The sequence below is a fragment of the Lolium perenne genome, chromosome 4 (genome assembly GCF_019359855.2).
Source record: "Lolium perenne isolate Kyuss_39 chromosome 4, Kyuss_2.0, whole genome shotgun sequence".
Classification (NCBI taxonomy): Eukaryota; Viridiplantae; Streptophyta; class Magnoliopsida; order Poales; family Poaceae; genus Lolium; species Lolium perenne.
The window spans coordinates 45839372-45865229 of NC_067247.2; the positions used below are offsets into that span (position 1 = coordinate 45839372).

The following is a 25858-nucleotide window of genomic DNA, read 5'->3' on the forward strand; positions in this document are numbered from 1 at the left end:
CATGGAGAACTAATATCTATGTAGGGCATTACACTTCCACCACTCCTCCGCAAAGGTTATCTCTCTATTGTTCACGTGTTGACTTCCTTTCACATGTTGTCCTAACCGGTAGTCCACATCTTCACACGCTCATCCTCTGTGATTTCAACAGATTGCTCTAGGAAGTATGTGATTTAGCCGAGGTTCTACAATATGAAAAAAATTTGAGGTAAAAGCGGTTGTATCTGCCATCCGATTAAATAGAAGAGAGTGACCCGGTTTCCACTTCTATCTCGGATCACTGTCCAATGATCCTGAAGAAGATGCAAACAAAGCACTACAATGGCTTTAGATTTGAGGTCTGCTGGTTAAACTGCAATGGCTTCATGGATGTGGTTAAAAAAGCTTGGGAGAAAGCTGCCCAAACAAATGACCCGGCCCGTAAGCTGCATATCAAGCTTTCAAGAACTGCCTCTGCCTTAAGAAAATGGTATAAAAATCTTCAAAAAGAAGCTGCCTTCCAGGAAGATATTGCAAACGAGGTCATATTCCAACTCGACCTTGCGCAAGAAGAAAGAGAGCTTACCCCAGATGAGAGATTGCTGCGACAATTTCTTAAGGCTAGACTACTTGGTATCGCTGCTTTTGAAAGAAGAGCAAGATTAGATTGGATAAAATCCGGCGATGCTAATACAAGATTTTTCCATCTCAGAGCAAATGGGCTTCGAAGAAAAAATCACATTCCTTCTTTGGTATCTGCTGATGGCGCAGAAGTGACTGATCATGCAGCCAAGGCCAACATTTTGCATAAACACTTTGTTAATCTGCTCGGAAAAACTTCTCAAAGGCAGAACAGGCTGAATTGGGATGCTTTGGGCATCCAGCTTGTGAATCTTTCCCACCTAGATGCTCCCTTCTCTCTTGATGAGCTCAAGGAGGCTGTGTTTGGACTGCATTCTGAAAAGGCTCCGGGCCCGGATGGCTTCACAGGGATTTTCTACAAAAGATGTTGGGAGATAATCCGTGAGGACCTGCTTTCTGCTCTCAATTCTCTCTTTGTAACGCTGCCTCGCAACTGGAACTTATTAAACACGGCCAATATCACTCTCATTCCGAAAAAAGATGTTGTCAGCTCTGCTACTGATTACAGGCCATTAAGCCTCATGCACAGCTTTGCAAAACTAGTAGGAAAGTTGATGGCTTCGAGGCTAGCGCCTGAGCTATGTAACATCATCAGCTCAAGCCAGAGTGCCTTCATAAAAAAGAGATCTATTCATGATAATTTTGTGTTTGTCCAAGGTGTCATCAAGGAGGCTCATCAAAAGAAAAAACCCTTGCTATTTCTAAAGTTGGACTTTGCAAAGGCCTTTGATTCCATTCATTGGGAATATCTGATTGAAGTCCTGACCGCTTTTGGCTTTGGTGAACCTTGGAGAAAGATAATCCTTTTGCTGCTTTCCTCTGCCTCCTCAAGAATCCTCCTCAATGGCGAGCCAGGGCTCCCATTTGCACATAAACGAGGCCTAAGACAGGGCGATCCGCTTGCTCCTATGCTATTCATTATTGCCCTTGAGCCACTACATCGCATCTTGGCAATGGCTGTGGTTTCTGGACTGCTCTCCTAGATCTCTCATCAAGGAAGCAGAATGCGTGCAAGCTTTTATGCTGATGACGCTGCCCTTTTTCTGAACCCTGTAAGAGAGGAAGTTCAGGCCGTTTTTGAGATTTTAGATTGCTTTGGGCATGCCTCTGGTTTGCGGATCAACTTAAGCAAGTGCATCTTCTACCCCATTAGATGCGATGACGTTAACCATCACGATTTGCTTGGAGACTTTGGTTGTATCATTGGAACCCTGCCATGTACCTATCTAGGCTTGCCCCTAAGCTTCAGGAACCCTTCAAGAGCCGTCTGTCAGACTTACATTGACAAGATTGCTAGCAAACTTAAGCCGTGGAAAGGAAAGCTACTGTCCAGGAAGGGAAGATTGGCTCTAGTAAACTCTGTCCTTACTGCAACTTTAACCTACTTCCTCACAGTTTTTGATCCGCCTAAATGGTTCACCAAAAAGATAGACAAAATTAGAAGAGGTTTCTTATGGAGTGGAGAAGACAAAACGACCGGAGCAAAGTGTTTGGTGAACTGGAAGCAGGTGTGCTCCCCCAAATCCTTGGGTGGCCTTGGCATAAAAAACCTTGAGTGGTTCAGTAAGGCCCTTCGCCTTAGATGGCTGTGGTTTCTTTGGAATGACGTTGATCGGCCATGGCATGGTCTGCCACTTCCAATTAAGCCAGATGATATGCTACTTTTCCAGGCTTGTACTTCCTTGCAAGTTGGTAATGGTGCCCGGGTTTTGTTCTGGAAGGACACATGGCATGATGGTATTGCGTTTCAATATAGTTTCCCTGAGCTATTCAATCTTGCCAGAAGAAAGAATATCACAGTGCAGACAGCAATGAACAATGGAAGATGGATGAAGGGGCTGCAGCGTATCAATTCTCCAAGCTTGATTGATCAGTTTGTGAAGCTCTGGTCCTCCCTACAACTGGTGCAACTGTCTGATACCGCTGACACTATTACCTGGAGGCAATCTAATGACAACACTTATTCGGCCGCTTCCGCCTATGAAGCTTGTTTCTGTTAGAGCAATATGCGTGTTGTATTACCAGGGGGCCAAAGGCCACAATATATAGTACATGTACAGGTGCACATATGCAGAAAGCCCCCTAACATATGGGGAAACTGCAATAGACAAATATATACATCTAACACCCCCCCTCAAACTCATGGTGGATCCACAACACTGAGTTTGGAGAGTAAGAAATCATGCTGCGCTCGAGTCTGTGCCTTCGTAAAGAAATCCGCCAACTGCAAATCTGAAGGCACATAATGAACCGCAACAACATCATCCTGTACCTGTGCACGTGTGTAAAAAGCATCAACACCAATATGCTTGGTCAGCTCATGCTTGACCGGATCACGTGCAATACTGATAGCACCTGTACTGTCAGACAAAAGTGGAGTGGGTGTCGTAACAGAGACCCCAAAATCTGCAAGCAACCACCGTAACCAAGTCACCTCAGCAATCAACAAAGCCATAGCCCGCAACTCAGCCTCAACACTCGAACGGGAAACTGCGACCTGTTTCTTCGTCTTCCAAGCAACAAGCGAACCACCAAGAAACACACAGTAAGCAGAAAGCGAACGACGATCCGTAGGATCACTCGCCCACGTAGCATCCGAATAGCACTGGAGCTGGAGAGAGCTGGAACGGGGAAAGAAAAGGCGACGAGTGATCGTGCCACGAAGATAACGAAGAACACGGAGGAGATGACTATAGTGAACAGTGGTAGGAGCTGAGACAAACTGACTCAGAATATGAACAGGATAAGAAATATCAGGACGAGTGACAGCAAGATAAACAAGACTCCCAACAAGATGGCGATAACGGGTGGGATCAGGAAGATGATCACCATCAGTAGGACGAAGCTTAACATTAAGCTCCATAGGAGTATCGACCGTGCGCTCATCCCCAAGAGCAGCACGAGCAAGAAGATCATGAATGTACTTCTCCTGAGAGATAGAAAAGCCATCAGAAGTGGAGGAAACCTCAATGCCAAGAAAATAGCGAAGAGGACCAAGATCAGTCATAAGAAACTGATCACGAAGACGAGCCTTGACAAAGGCAATATACTCAGGATCATCACCAGTAATGATCATATCATCAACATAGAGAAGAAGAAGAGTACGTCCACGAGGAGAAGTGTGAACGAAAAGTGCGGGATCATGAAGACTAGGAGAGAAACCAGCAGCAGTCACCACAGAGGCGAAGCGCTCAAACTAGGCACGAGGGGCCTGTTTGAGACCATAGAGAGAACGTCGAAGACGACAAACCATCCCATCGGGAACAGAATACCCAGGAGGAGGCTGCATGTAAACCTCCTCACTCAACTCGCCATTAAGAAAAGCATTCTGAACATCAAGCTGGGAGACAGACCAGCGGCGAACAGAAGCAACAGCAAGAAGAGTACGCACAGTAGTCATATGAGCCACAGGGGCAAAAGTCCCATCATAGTCACGGCCGTGCTCCTGCTGAAAGCCACGAGCCACAAGACGCGCTTTATAGCGCTCAAGAGATCCATCAGAGCGAGTCTTAATTTTATAGACCCACTTACACGTGATAGGACGAACACCAGAAGGGGGAGAAACAAGATCCCAAGTGCCAGTGCGCTCAAGCGCAGCGATCTCCTCAGCTATGGCAAGCTGCCATTCAGGATGACGCTCAGCATCCCGATAAGAAGTCGGCTCGGAAACGACAGAAAGACCATACTGACTAGGAGAGTAACGAGCTGGAGCACGACGCTGACGAACAGGCCATGAAGGGGGAAGGTCATCAGCGGAGGACAACTCATCAGAAGAAGAGGAAGAAGGGACAACATCAGAAGGATCCGAAACCGGAGAACGAGGAGTACTAGGGGGACTAGACGGAGGAGAGGATGGCGCTGAAGGGGGCGCATCAGGACTAGGAGGGGGAGGAGACGGGATAGCAGGGGGTGCATCCGGAAAAAGAAGAAAAGAGATATCATCCACCGGGTAAGTACCCGAGGTGGGGCGAGGATAGAAGGGACGCGTCTCATCAAATGTGACGTCACGAGAGATGCGCATCCGACGACCAACGGGGTCCCAACAGCGATAGCCCTTATGCTCATCACTGTATCCGAGAAAAACACACTCAACAGACTGAGCGGTCAGTTTAGTGCATTCGCGAGGAGGCAGAAGGACATAGCAGATGCAACCAAATGAACGGAGAGTCGAGTAGTCTGGAGAAACACCAGAGAGACGCTCGAGAGGAATGCCACCCTGTAGAGCAGCGGAAGGCTGAATGTTAATGAGGTGGGCCGACGTAGCGACAGCCTCAGCCCAGAAATGTGGCGGAAGAGAAGAGGCAATCATCATAGCACGGGTGGTCTCAAGAAGATGACGATGCTTACGCTCGGCGACGCCATTTTGAGTATGCGCGCCGGGACAAGAAAACTGAGCGAGGGTGCCCTCCTCAGCAAGGACACCACGAAGGTGCTGAGAGATATACTCACCAGCAGAATCAGCACGGAACACGCGAATGGGTGAGGAATACTGAGTACGGACCATGGCCGCAAAACGCTGATAAATAGTGAGCACCTCACTGCGAGAGCGCATGAAAAACACCCAGGTGTACCGTGAAAAATCATCAATGAATAAGATATAGTATCGATGGCCCCCTTTCGAAGCGAAGGGAGCCGGACCCCAAACATCTGAATGAACTAAATCAAACGGTCGCTGAGAGACAGACACACTAGTAGGATAGGGAAGCTGAATCTGTTTGCCTAACCTACAACCCTGACAGTGTAACGACCCATCTCCAGAGACAGACCCTAGAAGGCCACGATGAACCAAAGACGACAGACGAGAGTCACAAAGGTGACCAAGACGATGATGCCACTGCTGAAAAGAGCCGCTGACAGAGGCAACAACCGGAGGAGAACTGACAGATGAAGTGGCAGCGGAAGGAACACGAAGCCAGTCTAACTCCCAAAGCCCCGGAGACTGACGGCTACGAGGACCAGCTCCAACCAGGGCATGTGTGCGACGATCCTGAACCGCACAAGACTCAGCGTCAAGAATGACGCGACAACCAGAATCGGTGAGCTGGCTAGCAGAGAAAAGGTTCATCTGAAGGCGAGGAACATGAGAAACATCAGGGACAGAGAAAGAGGGAGTAGAAAGGGTGTCTGTACTAGAAACAGGAATAGAGGTACCATCAGCCGTGACAACACGGACAGGAGAAATAAGAGACCGGAGAGCAGACAGAATAGAAGACTCAGAAGTCATATGAAAGGAAGCTCCAGAATCCAGATACCACGGGGACGTACCTGACTGTGTAGAAAGTGGTGGTCGCGCAGTGCCAGAAGAGCCGATCCACGTAACCAGCAGCGCCCGGCGAGGAAGAGTCTGGAGTAGCGAGCAGACCACGAAGACCCCTGAGAATGTCCTGATCAGAGAGTGCAACTGCAGAAGATCCTGAAGAGCCAGCCTGCTGACGATCCTGGAACTGCTGACGTAAACTAGGATCCCGCGTCCAGCAGGTGGAGGAAGTGTGGCCAACCTTGCCACAGTAGGTGCAATGAGGACGAGGGCGGAGACTCGGACCGCGAGGCTGCTGACGTAAACTAGAATCCCAAGCATCAAGCATACGGTGAAGCTGCGCTATCTCATGCGCAGAGAGGGGCGCGACTGGAGAGGTCGACGTACAATCAGGTGCCGACGAGGAGCTATCACCCACACGCACAGAGGCCACCAAAGGGGGCGACGGAGAGCAACACGCCGATGAAGAAAGAGTCGGCAAAGCACGGTCATAACCACGTGAAGGGGCCGCGAAAGTCGATGTAGAGCGGCAGGCCGACATAGAGGAATTCAGCGAAGCGCGGGCAGAGCCGCGTGAAGAGGCCGCAAAAGTCGATGTAGAGCGGCAGGCCGACATAGACGAAGTCGGCGAAGCGCGGGCAGAGTCGCGTGAAGAGACCGCAAAAGTCGATGTAGAGCGGCAGGCCGAGGGAGACAAAATCGGCGAAGCACGGCCAGAGCCGCGGGAAGAGGCCGCGAAAGTCGGTATAGAGCGGCGAGCCGACGTAGACGGAGTCGGTGAAACGCGGGCAGAGCCGCGTGAAGAGGCCGCAAACGGCGACGAAGAATAGCTAGCAGTCATGCACGGAGGCAGCGGACAAATAGCAAGTACCGAAGGTGGGCCCAAAGAAGGGGCGGGATCAGCGGAAGACATAGCTCTTTTTTTTTTTGCTTCAGACGGAAGTCAATCGGGGGGCAGATTGAGCGGAGGCGGCCAAGCTGGAGGCGGGCGACGGAATCAACTGCAGAACAAGGAGCAAGGCCACGATAGGCCAGGGAGCAGCACGGATCGGGGAGCAGAGCAGGAGACCTGGCGCTGGAGTCGGGCGGCCTGGCGCTGGAGCGAGAGCAGCTCCCAGATCCGAGCTGGCGTCGATCGATCCGGGCTGCCGTCGAGCGGCCTGGCGCTGGAGCGAGAGCAGCTCCCAGATCGGGCGGCGAGCAGTGGTATCCGGCCTCCCCAAGAGCAACCAATCGGGTAGGACGTGCCGCGGGGCGATCGGACAGGGCGCGCGAGGAGACGATCGGGAGCGATTGCAGCGGCCAAATCGTGGCGAGTGACGGAGAAAGAAGAAACAGCGGCCAGATCGGAACCGGCAACGGAGACCGGGGCGAGGTGGCGGCTGTGACGAGGAGAAAAGAGGAGCTAAACCTTCAGCTCTGATACCATGTTAGAGCAATATGCGTGTTGTATTACCAGGGGGCCAAAGGCCACAATATATAGTACATGTACAGGTGCACATATGCAGAAAGCCCCCTAACATATGGGGAAACTACAATAGACAAATATATACATCTAACAGTTTCCTTGGCAGAGTTCAAAAACCGCTGGTTGCAGCTGCCTGGGATGTTAGAACCGAAGGAAAGATAAAATTCTTTCTATGGCTGCTAATCCAGAATCGTCTTTGGACTGCTGATAGGCTTCAAGCTAGAGGATGGCCTCATCAAGACAAATGCTGCTTATGTGACCAGTTGCCGGAAAATGTTGATCACTTATTTCTGGAATGCTCTTACTCCAAAGAAGTTTGGCATGGGCTATCTTTCACTTATTCCGATGCTGCTGATATTGCCACAAGATCCAATACAGTTTCTGGTTGGTGGAAAAAGATCGTGAGGTTAAAGAAGAGCAAAGCTAAAAGTGACCAGGTATCGGCTGCAGTTTATGGAGTGTGGAACCTGTGGAAGGAACGGAACCGAAGAATATTTGAGAATATTTCTGATACACCTGAGAATTTGTTGTACCAGATTAGAGACGGTTTGGCCAATCTAAAGGCTGCATACCGTGAGTAGTTTTTCTCTTCTTGTTTTGGTTCCTGGCTTTGCCATTGTACAGATTTCCCCCTATTTATAATGCAAAAGGAGAGCTCCTCCTGTTCACGTAAAAAAAATATAATAAAAAAAGGGGGGGTTAAAAACCATACAAACTATATATCGCCCAATTTATGAGAAAAAATGGGATGAAAAATCACATGTATGCACGTCGTCCACACAACGCAACCACCAAATGAAGAAAAAAAATGCCTCCAGCTCCGGGACCGCAGCCCCAACTTACACCACTTCGCACCAAAGCTGCACAGAAGCCGCAATGTCACACGACCCATCCATCTCATAGCCCTCACAACCGAGTCGACCGCCCGCGGACCTCGAACCATGAGATGTGAATAGACGGGCAATGGAGTATTGGTCAACCTACTCAGCTCCTAGTGGATGGAGTGAATATAACATGATCTCGATGTCCTCGGCGATAAAAAAAGGAACACAAGAAGGGCCGTCTTGATATGTATAGGACTCGAGAGGAAGAGAGAACAAAGAAAAATGAACTCTGCTGCTGCATCTACATGGGGATTGTTGTGCTACCATCTTACGGTGAAATTTGGGGCGCTAGATCAAAATAGAGAAACATAACTAAGTTTTCAATGAGAGCAACTACGATCAAGTTACCTACCCATTGAGAACGGGGATCTGCATCTGCTAGCTTCTGAGCAAAATAATAAATAAAATATGCATGCTAGCTATATTTACCTCGGCTTTGAGAAGTTTCCATGAACACATACATGATCCTTTTTGTAGCTATTTTGTAGTTGGAAGCGCATATCTAAAGTCATTTTGGTGGCATCACTATATATCCTTTTAAGTAGTATGAAAATTACAAGAACTTACGAAACATGGTTGTCCTCTCTAGTTCGAGAGACAGTGGAGAAATGGGATTTGGCGAGGAAGAAGACAAGAACACGAGTAAGGATTAACAAGTTTGGGGGTGAAAAACAAAGTGCGATGTGGGCATCTCTGGTGTGGAGTCTGATTTGGCATTATTCTTGCACATATTGACTTGGAGCGTAAGAGCGCCCGAGCATTAGATCAACTTATTTCTCATCAAATCACCCTGGACTTACTTTTTTTCCCAGGGCAGAACCTGAACAACTACTTGACGATGATGACCACCGATTTGCGCTGGCCAGGAAGACTTTCCAGTTGTCAAGTGCAGCTAGGCGCCATAATTCCCTACCAAGTGCTGCCCTTGCCGACTACGGCTCAACGCTATCATGCTGCTGGATGACACTTTCTAGCTGAGCGGGACAGGACGAGGCGAGAGTACGAGGGAATAGATTATGCCGCGTTTGAACCATAGGTGACCGCGTGAAGATACCATGTAATTGTGTATGCATAACTGATACTCTGCCTTTGAACGTCAGTCTTTTGCTGCCATGGATTCGCCTAGTAGCACCAGGTGCGATTAGGCCATCAAGTATTACTTAGCGTAACTGAATTCTTGATCCTTCCCAAGCCCAGTGGTGTACCTAAGTAGGGAACAAACTTTGAGCATAGTGCTCTACACGGTGTTTTCTCTACCCAACATACACCAAAGTGTTCTTGTGAGATCTTATTTATATATCATCTCAACTTACCGATGGGCATTTGCTGATTGCCATCAATGTCAGTGATATTGAGTGGAGTGGCTCCGTCCTTCTCAACCACATTTCGTATGCTTTTTTTTGCCAGGGCACATGTCAGTTACATATATATCATATGATTCATATCATGGATGTTGATATTTTTCCTATATTATTCGTCAAACTTGACAAAAAATTGACTTTGACTTGAGCTAGAATGGGAACTAAATAATAACAGATCGAGTATACTCAAGTCTATAAGCACGGGTTGAGTTTCGGCCTTTTTATATCCTGGACCTCCACGCCAGATTCTCTGAACTACAGTATGGAATTTTGCAGGAATTTCTGAACACAGAATGTGATGGAGAAGGGAGAGGAACAAATCCCACGCCCCAGTCATAGCAGTTTGTCTTGCAAGATAATCAAACAAATAGTAGTTACACAATTCATCGGAAAAGCAAGACCCAGAATGTTGTTTTCTATCAGACGGTTCCATATTATAAGACGTTTGAGAATGTTCAGCGTAAACTTTTGGGTTAGGCCAAAGACCACCATGATTTATATGTACCTACCTGCACCCAGGAATTAGAACATGCATAGTATCAGTTGTTAAAGCCTAAGAGCGACAAAATCAAATACAGAATAAAAATTCACAACAAAGCACGGCTACAAACCCCCATACAATACAAACACTTGTGCTGCAGGTTCAGGTAATAATCAAAACAAAACTTATCGATGGGAAAACAAAGAACTATAATGACGTACCTGAGCTGAAGACCAGAACAAGCAGACAGCCGCGGCACACATAGAACCTCCAGATCAATCTACGAACGGCAATGGACAACAGAAATCAATCCATGAAATCTGGAAAAAAATGGCTAAAAGTCGAAATCAAGACAGTCAAAACAACACTCATAGATGATGTTACAAGGTAGTACACACATGGTCATTAATCACAAGGAGAACCCCAAGTCCCGAATCCAAACCCAGGCCCGCTACATTCCAGTTACAACTCTATAAGACTCTTGATGCAGTAGGTGCCAACAAGGAACCATCCGGTCATAGCGGCCGCAAAAGCAAGCAGGCCCACCAGGAACGTCATGCCGCCAAGGAGACCCCCGAGAGTGAGCACCACGGCGAAAGGCGCGAAGGTCTTGACCACAGACGCGGTGCTCACCCAGCGGCCCCGCAGGAACATCACAGCAGCCAGGCTGACCACATTCCACTTGTCGTGGCCGGAGTAGAAGAGCCGGTTCAGGTTGTTCGCGACGAAGGAGTGGCAGTTGCAGGTGAACAGGTTGTAGCTCCTGTTCTGGAACTCCTGCACACCTTTCTTCAGAGCATCGTCCCATGTCGCCTCTACTTGAGTGCCAAGAAGCTTGTAGCGCTGCAAATGATAAAAGATTCGAGTCTTGTGAGTAATACTATGGCTCAGTCTTTGAATGCCGCATGAATGATAGTATGAACCACAGAGTACAGACCTCATCGCCATTTACTTGAATGTAGCGTGCAACAGCTCCAAAAGCAAAGTTATCAACTGACACGAAATTTGGACCAGCAAAGTCCAGGATTACACCATCTTCTCTGCAAATGCCAATATGACCGATAAACGGTACCAGCCATGTGATGAAAGGTATGGGAGTCCATACTATGCAGCAAGGAAAGCGGGCTCTTCTTGGGTCGATTTGACTGAGCTGGCTTCTTTCAGCTTCCATCAGCTTACTCGTACTTTAAGCTGCTGATCCAGAGGCAAGGCAGGATTGCTGCAGATGAATGTTGTAGAAAAAGTGACATTCACATAAATAATGTACATTCATATGGTCAGGAATACAAGAAAAACACATAAAATGCATGTCAGGAATTCAATAATCAATAGTAGCCAATTATGAAATACATGACACTTAAAGTGGCCTGGACGTACAGAATTGAAGATGTCTTATTCCACAAGGAACAGAAAACAGCATTAACACAGCACAATTCTACATAGATATTAATTTGAGGAGAACCAACAAGCAAAACTTTACATAACTACTAACTTGGTTGTCCGTGATGACAGGCTGGTGCTAGAATGCAACTAAATGACATGGGGAAATTACCGAAGGCCAGAGACTATTCCCCTTTCTCCCTATTGATAGTACATAACGTAAGACAAAGGATGCTCTTACCTTGAGGTAAAGACATTACATTAGGTGCTTCAGTTTTTAGGACTGAGATTTGAATGGAAAATTCTAAAACATTGATCAGGTCACATAAAAATGTTACATGCATCTAATTCTAAAGCTAGATCTATACGGTGATAGTCTGAAATTAGATACTCATGGTAGCAGTATTAAGTATAAAGTCTCTATTCAGTGTGAAATGACACACATAACTTTTAAATATACAACACATATCATCGGTTATTTTGTGTTTACCGTCCATGAAATAATGTTATGCCTCAAAATCATGTTGTTTTGCACAGGGATCTACCAAGGTGATCCACCTCACGAAGTTTCTTCTATATATCTAATCAACTCGAAATAACTTAAGAAGATTTAACATGATTGGGAGGCCCATCTACCAGTGTTTGAATTCTATATTAACTCCATATGACCCTGCTTCACTCACCACCACCATCGTCGCCAAACTGACCTTCACACCACCATCGTCGCCAAACTGACCGTCACGCCAAAAGAACCGCTAACCACCATGCAATTACATTGTCTGCTATTGCTATGAACTCACTCACGTACCTTCCTTTTAATAGAGCAAAAATACAGAAATCTAGTTCAGCGCTCCGGAGAGGGAAAAAGAGGAGAGTGGCATATGTCACTGGTTCAACGACAGCGGAGACACCACATCATCGTGGAAGTCTAGGGTATGGATAGCAAAACACGGATGCATCAATTCAGAAAAAAATTATACAAAACACAGCCCTCTTAATTTACTTCACGAAAAAAACCTCTTAATTTATATGAATCTGAAATATTACTTCAATAGAAGCAACGGAACTAAACGAAGCTCTAGATGATCACAACAGCAACACGGACTACGACTTGTTACCTCCAGCACCAACAGCCATTAACATGAGGAAACAAGTGGTAGCTAAAATCTGCTAAACACAAAAGTATGTGGTTTGTCCATTTGTGCCATCTTCAACTTTGAGTTCTCATCAAACATACCTATTTAAGTCACTCACTCATTGGATTTCCAATCAACTAATCCTCAAAGCTAACCAAAACGAAGTATTTTAAGTGTGGAATGAACTCACTAAATTTGGAGTCTTCAATGGACAAGCTTGCTGAAGATCAACAAGGAGTTATCAATCTATACAGAACTTCTCATACTCTCTTATCTGTTATTGGTCATGTGTAATTTTATTGCTCTCTCTTGCGATCACACAATAGCCACTTGCTCTGAACAACGCAGGGGGGAGGAAAGGCTAGTTTTTTCTCGTCATCTCTTTCCTCCCAAGGAGGCATCTCAACCATCTATTTTGATGAAACACAACAACGTTGTTTTTCATTTCGTTAAGAGTGAAAGGAGTACAAATTGCCAAGATATCTTCTCACGTGGTAGAGGCATGGAAACGTACTGTTGCCAGGAACTCCTTGTGGTAGAGGCTCCTCAGCGCAGCTGAGAACATCAACGACAACGGAGAATGTCCACAACTCAGTGACACACGCAAAAAGTTCCCCGTGTCTCTCAATCGTAGTAGTTGTTACTTGGTCCCATCTAATGGCCAGGTCAAAACCATGGCGGTCAACTTGCTTTGTCTCTCATATTTGCTTTTTTCCACTTTGTGAGAACTATAGGTAGGTAGTATTTGCTTGCTACTCCACCAGCTTTTATAACATGGTTTGGCTGTGTATTGATGTGTGACTTTCGGCAGTTCTTTTCTTTTTGAACTAAAATAATGTATCATCATATGCATGTTATTAATTATTTATCATGGCCATGAGCAGAAAACATGTGGTTCCTATCTAGGACCCACATCTATTTACTCCCGGGAAGTTTTAGTGCTGGTCTTTATGAAGCTTCGTTGCAAGGGAGTAAAGTTATCACCATCTTATAAAGCTTAGGTTGCCCTCACATCATATTACTTTAAGGGAAATCTTTAAGATATTGAAATAATACACAAACTGCATGAACACAGTGCAATTGCAGTAAATCTACTCTATTCTACATATATATTTACTTGCAGAAAACCGCAAAGAATAAAGTTACTGACTAAGATGATCGTTGTTACTAGCAGGCTGGTGCTAGAGCGCAACTAGATGGCATAAGGAAATTACCGAAGGCCAGACTGTTTCCCTTTTCTCCCTATTGGTACACACAATGTAAGAGAAAGGATGCTCTTATTCTCCGAAGCAGAGCAAGTTCATTCATAAGGTTTCTCCCTGCATTGTCATCTCCTTGCGAATTCTACAATCCTTTGTATGAGTGGACCAAATTTAATCACAGCAATATGCTCAGACATATGGTGTGCTTCTCTAATTAGATTTTTTTTTGTACCAACTTGTTTTTGTCAAAATAATCTGAAATGAATCACAGTATATTATTACCCATGAAATGATATTATGCCTCGAAATCATGTCATTTTGCACATGGATCATCCACCAAGGTGATCCCTCAGGGAAGCTTTCTTCCACATCTAATTAACTCGAAGCTACTTAAGCAAATTTTAACATGACCAGTGTTTGAATATTACATTAATCCCCATTCTCAGAAAACAATATATCCCCATACCTACACAGGTTCAAGTTTCAGTTTGTATAAGTAATTCCAATCTAATCATTTGAATTCGGGTATCTTTTTCCGGCACATCCAATCCCACCGGCCACAGGATCATGCCCTTTGACTCAATCTCAGTCCAACAAAAGACATGAACCTTGTCTGTTTCACCGATGCAAGAGCACTCAGGAAACGCTAATCCCATTACTGAACCAGTAAATCAAGATCGCCAACAGCATCGCCGGTATAGTATTTGCTCGGATTCAAGAAAAAAACTGGAAGAAATTACGGAACTTAACGAGGGGATCGTAGATAGGGTTAGTCCGAAAAACATACGAACAGGTAGGATTTCGATTCCGCTGTGTCTCGGTTCGACTTACCGTGATGGTAGAACCTCGCGGAGATCGACCTGACGCCTTCTCCCTGGCCAAGTCCGGTGGCGGCGGCGGAGAAACGGCACCGGCGATGGGGCCTGCCGGCGGCCTGGGAATGGGGGTAGCTCGCGCTTCGAGATTGGTGCGATGCTAGCCTTAGTTTTCCTGCCCGTCTAGTCAAACTTTCTTTTAAAAAAGTCGTGCAGAGCAAACACAGGAGGAACGAGCCTCGTGAAGGTAGAAAATTTCATTCGGCTCGAGAGAGGGAGAAAAGATCATAGGGACTTGTCAATGGATTTTAAGGTAAAATTGCCGTATGAGAGTACGGGATGATTGCAACAATCCGATGCAAAAATTCAACCACATAACCAAATATGCACAACAAGCATGTTTAATTTACACTGAACTTTAAAAAACGATTTATTGGCGAAATAGGGCTTTCTGTAACAGAAACCACAAACGGAGCCCAAGCTACATGGTGCTCGTTTTTTAAAATCAAAAGTAGCATTTGTAAGTTTTTAAAAAAAATTAGAAACAAAATTCTAGGTACATAAATGTTGAACCCTACCACTGTAATAAATTTCGAGTAAAAATTCGTTATATTCTAAGCTATACAAAAATGAAAAAAAATCAACTTCTTAAAAAGTGCACTGTTCATCGCACTCAGATCCTCACGTTTGTTATTTTTGCCGAGACCACAATACAACGAATTTTGGACTGATTTTTTGCACATTAGTAGACTTCATTATTTCTACATCAAAAAAATCCGGTTTTTAAAAAATCTCAAATGCTATTTTTGAATTTCTCCAGAAACAAGCTACATGTAGCTTGGGAGCCATTTAACCACTCTCTTTCTGTAATAGCAATGCAAGTTACCATGTTACCTCAAAAAACCAGTAACACGAGGTAACTAGTGGTTGCTAAAATCTGTCGCACACAAAAAATATTTGGTTTGTCATCTTGAGTTCTCAGGTGATTGTTTTAAAACCAATGTCGGATATTGCATGAAACGTGATGTATATGTTGCATATGTGTTCTCAAAGTGTTGAAAAAATCAACCCGAATATTTGACCCCTTTGACTAATTAACAACATGATAGGACTGTAGCTATGAGTTCTCGACAAATAGATCTATCTAAATCTCGCTATCGTTTGTTATTCCAATCAACTAATCTTTAAATCTAACCAAGATGAAGTACTTTAAGTGTGGAATGATATCATCAAATTTCCGAGTCCGGGTCTTCAATAGACAAGTTGGTAAAGATCAATATAAAGATAACATCTCATCATCTTTTTTTTTCTTTGTTGTGTGTAATTTCCGAGTCTGAATCTCTCTATTGTTTCCTCTTGCTCTCTTAGGGCAACCACTTGCTATGAAGTTTTCTCGTCCCTCCCAAGGAGGCATCTCAACCATCTGTTTTGATGGAACACATTATCGTCCTTTTCATTTCGTTAGAGGAATGAAACGAGAACGAGGTTAACGTAGCAATACTAAGTATGGTCTGAAATATAATGCACTTGGCAACACTAGGTATGGTCTGGAAATGAAGCCTAGTCTCGAGTCATACCACACAAATTGCAACACAAACTGTGTTTACTTTTTGTATCTTTATAAACTCTAAGGCCATTAGGAATATTTCCCTCTCATTGATTCTCGTGTTCTTTAGTAAAGTGGCAATACATCATAAAACTATGGCAATACAATCTCAGTCTCCCCTGTTGCTTTCATGGTTTCTCACTCCCTCTCTGGTCGCCTCTCTTGTACTCGCATGGGTCTCCTTACGCTCGTGTCATTGGCCTCTCACTCACACATCCCACCCTCTGTCAAATAGAACAACAAATGGTAGCCTGAAAATACAACATCACACTTTTGCTACTCCCTACTTCTCTTTAAAAAATGATATTTTCGATACAACTTTGGCTAAAATTTCAATAAAACATCTTCATTGGATATGTGAAGACTAAATGCTTAGAATTTTCATACTATCGTAGTCGATGATAGCGAAGATTGAAACTACTTAATATAATATATATACAATGGGCATTCAAAATGTGAGACTCTTTTGCCCACACATAGAAAGGGTTCATTAAGATAAGGGAACTGCATGTGCGTCGTTGGTAAATCGAGAGTCTCGCCAACTATGAAAGTCACCCATATAGGGGTGTAAGAGGACGCTTTATGGTTAGCGATATTCACAGACTTAGCTAGGCCCTAATAAACTCTACAACGAGATATGAGAACCCACTAAGTGGACAAGCCTCATAAAATGAGATAACAGAGTAGCTACTGCTAGAGGTTCCAAACGTCTCTCATTCCCATTGGTTGTTATTTGTCTCCCATCCAAAGGCCACTCGAACCATGATGATTTTGGTTCAAAAACCAGGGTGGTTTCATATTTCCTCTCTTCCACTCCATGAGAACTATGGATATGTAGTATTTGCTCGACACTCCACCATCTTTTATAATATAGGTATGTAGAGTAACATGGTTTGGCCATGTATTAATGTGGGCCTTGCCCCTCAAATTTCTTTTATTTTTTATGAACCGCAATAATGTTTCACTAAATTAATGATATTAATCATTTATCATGGCCAAGGAGCATGCGGTTCCTATGTGGAACCATTCCCTCGAAGAGCTTGGGTGTTCATATTTATGAATCTTCAATGCTTGGTACTCCCTCTCTCATAGTTTATTAGACGTGCGCATACTCCTAAGTCACAAATTTGATCAAGTTAGTATTAGTTATATGTTATAAAAAATTTAGCTCTTCTACTTTTTAATGATATAATTTTTGCATTATATAATTTAAATTATATAGGTCAAATTGGTGACCTAGATATACGGGCAAGACTAGTAAACTGAGACAGAGGGAGTAGTATGGTTATCCTCATCTTATAAAGCTTAGGTCGTCACACGAACCTATTACATGAAGTGAAAACTTTTGGTAGCCAGGTCCAAATATGATAATTGTTAAACAAATGTAAGTAGTAGGCCCACGCCAATGTACTCTCCAGGAAATGATTATGCCGACTTCAAGAAGGATATTTTTACCTTCATAGGACTGCTTGGAAATTGTTCATCATTTGAGAAGAAATATTTTTTCAGTGAGAAAGGTAGGAGGATGGAGATTTGAACAAGGCATGAATATATAGCCTGCAACCCAGCTCACAAAAAATACATACTCCCAGCTCAAAGAGCACATATATGCGGCTAGCTAGTTGCTCCATAAGAGGCAAAAGCTCTAAGTTCCACATCAAACGAAAACGATATGAAAATTTGTACAGGAGTTGTAGGAAACATGGCATTCCCCAATTAACCACAATAATCTTTAAAAAGAATCACCATGTGATGGGTTGTTCACAACACACACATGGTCGGCGGATTTAGCGTGGCTAGGGCTGTGCAAAACTGAACCGTTTTACATGTAACTCGGAGCTCAAAGATATCTTTATAAATGTAAATAATACCCTTTCTCAAAAGGGTTACATTTTGTAACAGAGGTAATACTGTACTGCTGGTTGCTCCAAAGGAAGACAAAACACAAGCCTACTTAATATCTTCCCTATCTCTCGCGTATGCAAGAAAATAGCGGCTAGACACTAGCCTAAAACAGGGGAGTTCTGCGACCACGCGCTCCACCGTGCCAAAATCTAAGGTAATTAAAGATACTAGGAAGTTTGCGGCGCGGCGCACGCCGCGCCCGTGTGGTGACATGAAAGGCTAATCAACTGTAGAATATACACTTGAATTGTATACTTTAAATCCGTAATTATTTTGTTCGGTGATGTATAGTCAGGTTGGATTCCCTATATTTCCACGTGTTGAATTCAAATTATATATTATAGAATGAGACTTAATCGTACGTGCGACGGATTGCGTAAGTAATTACATCTTGTCGAGTCGTATATATTTGTGTATTGATCCATTTATGTCGATTGATGATGTATTTTGATGTATGTGTATCTAGGTTAGGTTTGTAGATGCGGATTTTTTTGGTTAGGAGATTTCTTTAATCGAATTTTATATTAGCAACTGCACCTTAAGTTTGTGAGCACATTTCATGAATTTCATGGAGTTACTTCTTTCACATCGAAGGAATTGGTCAAGATGGCTAAAAACAATATACTAATGGTATCGAAAAATAGCATACTGTTAAGTTAAATTTTATTACATTAAAATACCTCAGTTTTTCTGTAATTACATTTACGTCCATTTCTGTTGGCGATTTTTTTATGATAATATTCATTCTTAATATATACGGACCATAATTTTGAATTAAATGCTCTATTATAAGTCGTATATATGTTTCCCATGAGATCTATGTAACTCTTAAACTACGTTGGTCAAATCTAAATAAGTATCCATTTTTCATAACCTAAAAGTATTCCAACCTTAAATTATAATGTCTACATAAATCCATCGGACCAATGAATGGAAATTAATAGTTTGGTTGTATTTCTGTAGGTAACACATTATCATTTCGGTTGATTTAGACTTGATTTTTATATTAGTTACATGAAGAAACAATAGGCACACATAGCACAGTCCAAATCTCTCACTCCTAATTAATTTCTAATTTCTCACCAGCATCTCTAAAAAAGAAGTCCCCACACGCATGCAACCACATTCCACAGGCCACAACACTCCTAGCACCCACCATCAGATCCCCTTTTCCTCCTCCTCTGACGCTACCACCACTGCCTCTGCTCCTCGATTCCAACCGCCGGAGCCATGAATCGACGCAGGAAAGAACAATACGATGCTCCCCATGGACTGCACTGCCATGTCTTTCCGACCTTGTCTCTCTGGTGGCATCGCTGCTGGTCGGGATTCAACTCTGGCGTCGCTTGTTCTGTCAATGTCCTTGTGGACGAAGAAGAGCTAAGCGGCAGCAAGCACAGTCTAGCTGGTTTGATGTCAACTGGTATGTTCCTCTCCTGAGCTAGTAGAAACAAATTTCCTTTACATGTTCCAGCTAGTAGAAACAAATTCCCTTTCACGAACTGAAGAAAGTAATCATCATGTTCTCAATATCACTTTTCGCTTGATTGATTTACTCAGTTTTTTTTCTCTATGCTCATGTGAATGAGGTAAAAATGGTAAAAGCAGAACAAAAATCAAACTTACAAAAACCATGTACTTCTTAAGTACAAAGTAAGCTTCACCAGCGGAGCATTCAGGGTTAGGATGAGAGACCACTGCCCAATAATATTTCTAAATTGCACTGGCATCAATCATGCTCGGCGAAATGTAGCACTCAGCAGGGAAACCACACGAGTTGGACATGTGACAGCTGCACTTCCATATTTGTACCTTCTTGTTATGCCATGGACATCATGGGTTTTATCTAGAAGAATAGTATTCTTATTAAGAAACAGTATCCATTGGCACAGACAAAATACATAACCACTGAACCTTACAGCAAGTACTACTAAAAATACTCGCACTTCAGGGCCAATACTCTAAACTTTGTAGGCACCAAAAATCTCAAGATAAGAAGGGATAGGAAGCTGAATCTTCTTTTAGCCGTTCCTTCAACAGATCTATACGATTGCTGGTATGCATCCTTCCATTATGTTTCTCTAGGATGAGAATAACACTTCCTCTGTTAGATTGAGAGCAAGCATGATTTCCTGAATGGTAGTCTGCACATTCAGGTGTTCACTTTCCTTTGGTACTTCATGTGGCAAAAAAACTGATACCCAGTGCCATCTTCATAAATTCTTATCGTAGACATTTTCAATGAAATGCACCTAAATCCGGATAGCTTAGTGATCAAATTAAGCTGAGTTGATCATCCAGAGAGAGAGAGAGAGAGTCAAGTAGTGGGCACTCGGGCAAGCTACATGATTTTCAAGTATTGTGTGAGCAACAGACAGGTTTAATCACATTTGTAATGCAACTCTAGGCATACCCCAGATTATCTTTCACCACAACATAAGACATGGGACCAAATGTTTATATACCAATTTTTAAGTTGTAGGATAGCTAACTTAATTAATATCCAAAAGGAAAAAAATAATAAAATCAAGATAGGATCTGCTACATGATACAACGGCAATTAGCAATTCCTTTTGAGCTTTTGGAAACAACCAATTAACCAAGCAACTGGACATGAATATCACAAGTCTGAAGCAAAATTAGCATAAGTATTTTACTTCGACATGAAACTTAATGATTACCTTAGTCAAGCATTCCTTAAGGATGAGGAAAATGTAACCTACTGGATGCCATGCAGGCTGTTGGGATACTCCAGTCACCCATTCCCCTGAACCTTGCCGATGGCATCAACATAGAGTCTTCACCCTGCTAATGCCACCAATTTGTACCAAATTAAGTCTTCACCTAATCGGGTATAGATTAAAGAAAGGTCAAAGCGTAAGAGGGCAATCAACACAATGAATGGTGCGGAGATGTTTATCTAGGAAAATTCTGGAGGTCGCCACATGGCTCTTCCACCGCTGTTATGTGTGCCCACAAGAGCATCGCTGGGACAGTGATGTGCAGGAATGCGAGGCTCAAGCCGCCGCGCTCCAGCAGCAGCCACTACTTTGTGCCGGCCAGTAGCGGGGAAAGCGGTGGTGAAGACACTGTGCTGCAGTCTCTCGCCGACTCAACTGAAGGAGGTCGCTAAGATCCTGGAGGAACTACACCATGCTGAACTCCACGTGAACACAACCCAGTTAACACCATAGTGGTCTTGCTCCGTCTGAAATGTATGCACATCCCGCGTCTACATTTTTTGCATAATTATGAGAAATTTTACCGAATAGACAATACTAGTCAAAAAATAGCTCCACGGAGGCGAGAACCTGAACCCTGCATCTCGCGTGGTGCACAACCCTCTGCTACGACCACGCTACGTATCCAGATTGTATAATTCAGTAGACTACATATAATTTAGCTGCTTTTTGGTGTTTAAATTAAAAAAATTCTCAATGGGCATGTATTTTTATGATGTCTTTCCAAAGAACTACTTTGTATACTGTATCTTATACCTTTCATCTTCCTTGGTTCCTGATTTGTCTTTGCTGGGTTAAGATCAGTTAACCTCGTCACTACTCCAACAATATCTGAAATTGCAGTAAAAGAAAGAACTGAATAAGCATGAGAGCAGGCAATACAATAAGTACATCTGGTAGGAGAACACTGTTTCCTGTGTGTGTCGGAACAACATGAAATGATTTCATGTCATACGCATACAGAGAAAAGTTTTCAGGTTATGGTACAACCTCGGTGTTTTTTTTTGTGTTCTGGGTAATTCTGATTTTGTACGGGTGATCTGGTGTCCTATATATGGGCTGGGCAACGACAACCATGAAAGATTTGAGCCTGTAGATTGAGCCCTCCTTCAGCTTCTCCTTGAATTGGTCCATGCGACGTAGCCATAGTGTACATCCTGTGTAAAACAACTACCATCTCTTCTAATAATTAGTGGCACTATAGGCTGAAACTTATTGCCAGTTGTGTTGGTCGTAAAATAAGTAAAAGCACACAGGCCAAGCTAATCGCATGCATTTTGTTTGCAGGCGATGATAACGAAATCAAGGAGGTAAATATTCAGTTAGCAAGCAATGATGGCGAAAGAAAGGATGTAAATATTCAGTTAGCAAGTAATGCTCCAATATATTGAAAGGTAAAGCCAACTACTGATAGATTAATTTAATGAGCTTAGATAATATACTGTTATAGTTAGCAAGTAATGCATCAATATTACGGAAACTATCAGAATGAGTAGCCGGAAGAGGAGTCCAGCGACATGTAGCAGACAGACGACCTTCAGGACCGCGGGAACTCACCAGGACAGTCATCGTTAGAAGAGGCCGCGCAAAGGCTTAGGAAAAAGAAAATATAGAAAGTAAGAGTAAAGGAAAAAAGAAAAGGTACAAACAAAGCAAAATGCAAAATAGTAGAAACGAAAAAAAAAAAGAACAGCGGACTAACCAGGATTAGGAGAACTCACTCCAGATAGTGACGCCAATAGATGTCCAAGGAACCTTCCAACCAAAGAATTAACGAAAGGATCAGAATTTAACGAAAAACCTCCTAGGTGCACCTAAATATGACCTACAAAAGTAGACACTGTATATCTGTTTAGCAAACAAAACCAGGTAATAACTAAGAAACTAAAATACTTTAAACAGCAGGGCACCTATTCTGCGTAAAATAAGCATCTTCTTAAACATAAGGCAACGTTGTTCTGATGAGAATTGCATAGAGCTTGCTTACTATAGTAGGGTAACCTGCTTCTAATTCATGTAAAGTTCACATTTCAAATATTAGCAGTGTCTTATTGTCTGAAGAGATGTACTTCAAATTCGGAGGATACAATTTGCCTTCTGTATACAGTTTAATATCTCAGATGGTGAAGCTCGGAGGTATAAATTTCCAATTGCAACAGTTTTTGACAGATGCATATAATAATTAAAAGTGAATGGCTGAAGCTTGGGTGCCACAATCACCTTACAAAGCTAATGAACATCGACAGAAATCTAATTGTGCCTAGATTGACGGAACTGGAATAGATTACCTTATAGTGTCTTTGCACGGGGCTGTAAAATTAAACGACAGTTGTACCCGACCTTTTTCCTTTTGAAGAAAACTAATAACAGAAAGGAACATCTCTAAAACTATGGTCGGCTGTAAAATAAAGATATTGACAGTACATATAGAAATAATCCATGGTCGGCTGCATACATAGGTATAACCAGCCGTGTAAAAAAAGCAGTAAGAACAATGGGCAACTCTAAAACTACCCGAAACCATAGAAGGAGAGAACAACTACAGAAATATCTGCGGTATATGTAAACCAATCCCATCTGTGTGTTCTGCTCAACCAGCATACAGTGTACTTGTACAATCAGCAAGGAACATCACTAATGTACAAACTATGATATTGCAGCGGAAGAAGAAACTGAAGGCAAGACAAAAGAGGAAGAAGAAATTACCACCGACAGCGGCGTCAGCAACCTCTTCAACAGGGCGCTTGCCTAAACTTATCTCCCACCTCCGGGACTGGACATCGGCCACTAAAGAAGAGGCAAGAGACTGTTCTGACGAAAACGTGCGAAGCCGAAGGGAAAATAGAAAGATTCACCGCAACCCCATTACTGCCGGCACGAACCAGAGGATCTGCGGTAAATCAGGCACAGCCGAAGAGGGGAGGACAGGAGCAGTATGTAACATAGGAGTAGCAGACGTAGCAGAAAGCAAAGGAACACGTACAGGCACGGAAGACCTAGCAGGGGCAACAACAACAGGAGCAGTATTCTGCAATAGACGGCGGCGGCGTGCAGGCAGAGAAGCAGAAGATGATAACGATTTATACAGACGACCAGATCCCCAGCCTGCACCTTCGACAGATTTCATAGCAGCTGGAGAACCATCGTGAAGCAAAGAGGAAGCCCTAGGAAAAGGAAGACGATCAGAGACAACAACAGCAACTGAACCAACAGTTGGGGCGGCAGCAGCAGGAAGAGCAGCAGAGGAGACTCGGCCACGGGCACCACGACGACCTCAGCCTACCGACTGAGAAGATGGCTCATCCAGGCCACGCCGGCGACGCGGCGCCGAATACGAAGACAAATAAACAGCCGGTGAGGCTGGCGGCACGTACGGCGGAGGTATCGGCAAAGACGGGAGGTGAGCACGAACAGGACATGAGCCATCGAGACGCTGAGGCCGCGGTAAGAGCGGACGCAGGGGCGTCGACGCGGGAGCCAGCCGGCCTCCCCCACGGCTAGGAGTAGCGAACCATGAGATCAAGACCTAGCAAGGAATCTAATGAGAGATGAAGAAGAACGCAGGGAAGAAAGGAGACCGGACTCTCCGATGTGGAGTTGTGAACGCACGAACCGAGGAAGGAGTAGCGGAAATCAAAAAATGGCCGAGAAATTAGGCCTAGAAAGCACGATGGAGAAAGGAATTGGACACGTAAAAAGATACGTGGCAGTAAAGAGAAGAAACATTTTCGGAGTGACATGCAGGACCGGGTCAAGGCCAATAAAACCGGACATGGAAGGTAAACAGCAAGAAAGGGAAAAGCAGCAACCGTCCCGAAAAAGAAGGATCACCGGATGGATCCCGGCTGCTCCCAGTAAATAGGAATTACATGAGAGGAAGAAAAGAAGGGAAAACGAAATAGGCTTCCGCATGTGCAGGAAGCGGTAACGCGTGAATAGTGGAAAAACTGGACGTGTCTATGCCTGATTAGATAAAACTGATGATGAACAGTTACCAAAACGCTACCATCACGGCATAAGGGGTCAGCTTTGATATAGTTAATAATAATGTGTTGGAGATTCTACAGCCTACAAGGTGTCGTCATCCGCGAGGAGGAACCAGCGACAGCAGAAGGCAGTGGCTGTCAGGGTGACGTTCAACGCCACGGACGCTGAGGGCGTACATGGAGCCTTGGCCTCTTAATCGAAGGGAACATGATCTTGCCGCTAGCGTTCTTTTATTCTTTAGATCGATCAGCTGAAACTTTGTCAGTCTATTTCATTTGAAATGAATTTCTTATACTGTAACCAAACGAACGCTCTTGTGAGTAATGTATCCATAGTTCTATTTTGTTTGGCTTGTCTTTGGCTCTACATACCATGGAACATCTCAAACGGCCCTCGCGTCGCCCGCAACGGGCGACTCGGGGGAGCCTCACCCGCGCCGCCGCCGGCCCCCCAGGCTTCCTCCTCGCCTCCGCCGCTGCCGCTGGCCCCGCCGCGGTGGCGGCGGCTCCCGTCACCGAAGGTGGCTGGGGGAGAGCCGCGGTGAACGCGTTGCTGGCCGGCGCCCCGCTTCCGTCTGCTCCGCCTCTCGCGGCAGCCACATGGCGGTGGTTAGCGTCGGCAGTGGAGCTTCGGCGTCGGCGAGCTGGGCTGTGCGGCGGGCGACGGTGTCGGTCCCTCTGCGTGGTTGCTGCTCGGTGCTACCGCCGGGCTCGTTGCGGGTGCAGGTGGGCCCGATGCGGGTCCGCTCGGGGCTGGAGCTCGCCGGGCGCTCGCAGGCCGGGGCGGCGGCCCCGGGGACGCGGTGGTGGAGAGGTTTGGGCGGCCAGCTTCTCCTCGGCGCGGAGGTCGCGCGGAGGACGCGGATCGAGGGCCCGCGCCCAGAATCTGTCGGAGTTTGGTTCCGCTGCGGAGGGCCACCGTGGGTGGCAGGTTAGCCGAGGCGCAGAGGCCCAGCTGGCACCTGCAGGCTCGTGGCGGAGGTGTGCCACGGCGCGAGGATGGCCGCGCGGCGGC

The 25858-nt window shown here is 44.7% G+C and overlaps 2 protein-coding genes and 2 long non-coding RNA genes across 6 annotated transcripts; 2 read left to right on the top strand and 2 right to left on the bottom strand.

Annotated features, from left to right (window-relative positions):
* The first annotated feature begins 287 nt into the window (after nucleotides 1-287).
* On the top strand, nucleotides 288-7751 carry LOC127346739 (uncharacterized). The gene is made up of 2 exons (XM_051373011.1): nucleotides 288-1203; nucleotides 7558-7751. Exons 1-2 carry the CDS (start codon nucleotides 288-290, stop codon nucleotides 7749-7751), a joined length of 1110 nt encoding a protein of 369 aa, XP_051228971.1.
* Nucleotides 7752-9753: 2002 nt separating this feature from the next.
* Nucleotides 9754-14802, bottom strand: LOC127292360 (protein RTE1-HOMOLOG). Of its 2 annotated transcripts, XR_007845111.2 has the most exons (5): nucleotides 14622-14802; nucleotides 11010-11291; nucleotides 10471-10915; nucleotides 10294-10352; nucleotides 9754-10100 (listed from the first exon to the last, which is right to left on the bottom strand). XR_007845111.2 is itself a non-coding variant. In XM_051321740.1 (3 exons), exons 2-3 carry the CDS (start codon nucleotides 11241-11243, stop codon nucleotides 10535-10537), a joined length of 615 nt encoding a protein of 204 aa, XP_051177700.1. In that variant the 5' UTR covers nucleotides 11244-11291; nucleotides 14622-14801; the 3' UTR covers nucleotides 10423-10534. The 2 variants fall into 2 exon arrangements, 1 of the variants encoding a protein (XP_051177700.1); XM_051321740.1 differs by lacking the exons at nucleotides 9754-10100; nucleotides 10294-10352 and having other exon boundaries at nucleotides 10423-10915; nucleotides 14622-14801.
* Nucleotides 14803-19192: 4390 nt separating this feature from the next.
* LOC127292361 (uncharacterized) lies at nucleotides 19193-25187 on the top strand. Its single transcript, XR_007845112.2, has 3 exons — nucleotides 19193-19539; nucleotides 22145-22251; nucleotides 23518-25187. It is a non-coding gene; the product is annotated as an uncharacterized lncRNA (long non-coding RNA).
* Nucleotides 19785-23660, bottom strand: LOC127292362 (uncharacterized). Of its 2 annotated transcripts, XR_007845116.2 has the most exons (6): nucleotides 23564-23660; nucleotides 22560-22612; nucleotides 21848-22449; nucleotides 21614-21688; nucleotides 20798-20921; nucleotides 19785-19962 (listed from the first exon to the last, which is right to left on the bottom strand). It is a non-coding gene; the product is annotated as an uncharacterized lncRNA (long non-coding RNA). The 2 variants fall into 2 exon arrangements; XR_007845114.2 differs by having other exon boundaries at nucleotides 21614-22449.
* Nucleotides 25188-25858: the final 671 nt, after the last annotated feature.